Raw genomic sequence first — 2,389 nt, 5'->3', positions numbered from 1 at the left:
CAAACAAATTATGTGTCAATCTTCGTTTATTTCAATTTTAAAATAAAAAATGCATTTGCGCCTGTTCGCATGTTGCGATGATATTAAGTTATTTTTTAAAAACTTTATTTGAACACAAACACATTTCTCAGAAACCGCAGCTAATATATGAAACGAGTGTAAGGAGATGGTCCGTAAAGAGGTGGAAGCGGTGGCATATATTATAGAAGATTTTCAACGAATAAGATATAGTGTTCAGTCGAATGCATCCGGTGCAGACGTCGATGAAAAGAAAAATTGCAAAGGAAAGTAGCCCAAAGGATGCACGAGTGGGACGAGATTTCCGAAGGTTACTTCCTGATGCGTGGTTTTCTGGAGAAGGGATTTCATCGATTCACGATAGGAAACAGCCAGGACGTTCGATTTTACGGTGTCATCGAAGGCGAAGGAATAATAAAGGACGAAGGAATAATAACCGAAAATCCAACGTTCGGTCGACTGAAGAATCGTACCTTCGAATATTACAACGACGGAAGTGAGGGAAACAAAAGCATTGCGGTTGCAACCGAAGGTTCGGAGTGCTATTTCACATATTCCTACGAATGCCTTCCCTGAAGTTGCTGTGCAAGCGAACGATCGTCTCAAACGACGTGCGTCACGAGGCATTGCCCAGGTTACTTAGAACGTACGTTCAGCAGGTGGATAATCCGACCGTCGTACTGCTGATGAACAAATGCTCATATTCTAGTATACTTCCCTGCGTCGAAGGTTTCGATATTAAGTACGATGTACGTTATTCGGTTCACATGGACGTTCATTATTGATTATTCTAGTTGAGTGTTGATTAGACGAAATAAAAGAAAAGAAAAACAAACAAATTATGTGTCAATTTTCGTTTATTTAAATTTTAAATTCAACAATGTATTTGCCCATGTTGGCATGTTCCTAACTTTAACAGAAACGGATTATAAAAATACACAGATATGTAAAAAACGAACAATTTCTTTTTTTTTTACCGTACCAACAAAGTAAATTTAAAGATCAACCAAACAATGCCTATAGCTTCAACTATACAAAGTGTCCACCCGATTGCCGCGAGTACGACGAGACTGATGTGATCCGTCGACGGCGAGTCCAGATAGGCGTTCTTCGCCTGCACGTTCGGCAAGTGCTCCGAACGCCTTCGGTGCAACTCGACTTCGGCGTTCGGCACGTGCTCCGACAGTCTTGGTTCCAACTCTACGCCCGCGTTCGTCTTTTCCACTGTCTGCACGTGCTCCAACGGTCTTGGTTCCAACTCGACGCCGGCGTGCGTCGACATCAAACTGCAATGCGAATCTTGTTTGAGTGTGCGATCGTTCAGGAGTCGGCAATGCCGTTGAAGAGGGATTTCGTAAAGTCGATCGGTAGAGGTTACGTACAAAAAGTTCCCGTGCAACCCGGCGTTCGTGATCGGTTGCTCCGTCGCGCGCATGACGTACAGAAGGACGGCCCGATTTTCCGACAGCACCAATTTCAAGACTTGACCGTCGTCCGTTCCGACGAAAACTACCGTAAGGTTACCGGTCTCAGTAACGGCCAACGTCTTCAACCTGTAGTTTTGTCGAACGAGCGTAAAGAAAAGGTTTGTACAGCGACGGGTGCGATTTCACGAAGTTTAGATCTTCGTACGAGAGTAGAGTCGAGTCGACCGAACAATCGCCCGGTCTGTTGTCCGGAACGTCCTCGTCAAAGATGCGTCCCCAAGGCGCCGTCGGTCGCAAGAACGGACCTCTTTCAAAGTTGTCCATTATGTCGTCGATGCCGAAACGGCAGATGGCCGAGGCGGGTATTTCGTGTTTTCCCGTCGTAAAAACTGCGTAGTAGAAGACCTTTCCTCCGCGGACTGTCCGCAAGACGTCCTGCAAGTAGTTAAAGCGGAACGGAAATTCCCCTCGGAACGAACAGTCGAGTCGTGCCTTCAGAAAAGTCGTCCAGCTGGAGTCCAGTATCGTTCTGCCTCCCTTGTCGTCGGTGCAAACGCGGGCGATTCGAGAACGGTAAATCTTCTCGCAGTTTTCTACGGAAACTTCTCGGAAGAAGAAAAACACTTCTCTTCCCTCTACAAACGAACCGACGAATTGTGGGTGATTCAGCCACAACGAATCGTGCCTCTTGGTTATGAGAGGAACGGCGTTGCCCATCGACCTCGTCAGTGTGGAATCCCTGCCGTTGAAATCGGCGACCGTCCCGGCGTACAGGCTACCCTCCGCGAAGACTGACGTTACTTTTTGGTCGACGGCAAACGGACACTTGTACAGACCGTCCGTCGCGTTCCTTCTCCTCCAACCACTCTCCAAGTTCGACATCTCGGCATGAATGCACTTCGGTTTCTGAGCGTTGGTTCCGCAGATCAACACTCGACCGTTCG

At 47.1% G+C, this 2,389-nt stretch overlaps 1 protein-coding gene across 1 annotated transcript in view; it reads right to left on the bottom strand.

Annotated features, from left to right (window-relative positions):
- Positions 1 to 1,547: 1,547 nt before the first annotated feature.
- Positions 1,548 to 2,389, bottom strand: part of LOC117122782 (semaphorin-1A-like) — a 1,250-nt gene continuing 408 nt past the window's right edge. Inside the window, exon 2 of the mRNA XM_033268519.1 lies at positions 1,548 to 2,377. Coding sequence (XP_033124410.1) covers positions 1,548 to 2,377 — 830 coding nt within the window. The remainder of the gene's footprint in view (positions 2,378 to 2,389) is intronic.

This window comes from Anneissia japonica, unplaced genomic scaffold (assembly GCF_011630105.1).
Source record: "Anneissia japonica isolate Jap-2015-1 unplaced genomic scaffold, ASM1163010v1 scaffold284923_len121384_cov96, whole genome shotgun sequence".
NCBI classification, from domain to species: Eukaryota; Metazoa; Echinodermata; class Crinoidea; order Comatulida; family Comatulidae; genus Anneissia; species Anneissia japonica.
Note: the sequence above shows the minus strand (reverse complement) of the source record. Positions and strands in the feature narration are given on the sequence as shown.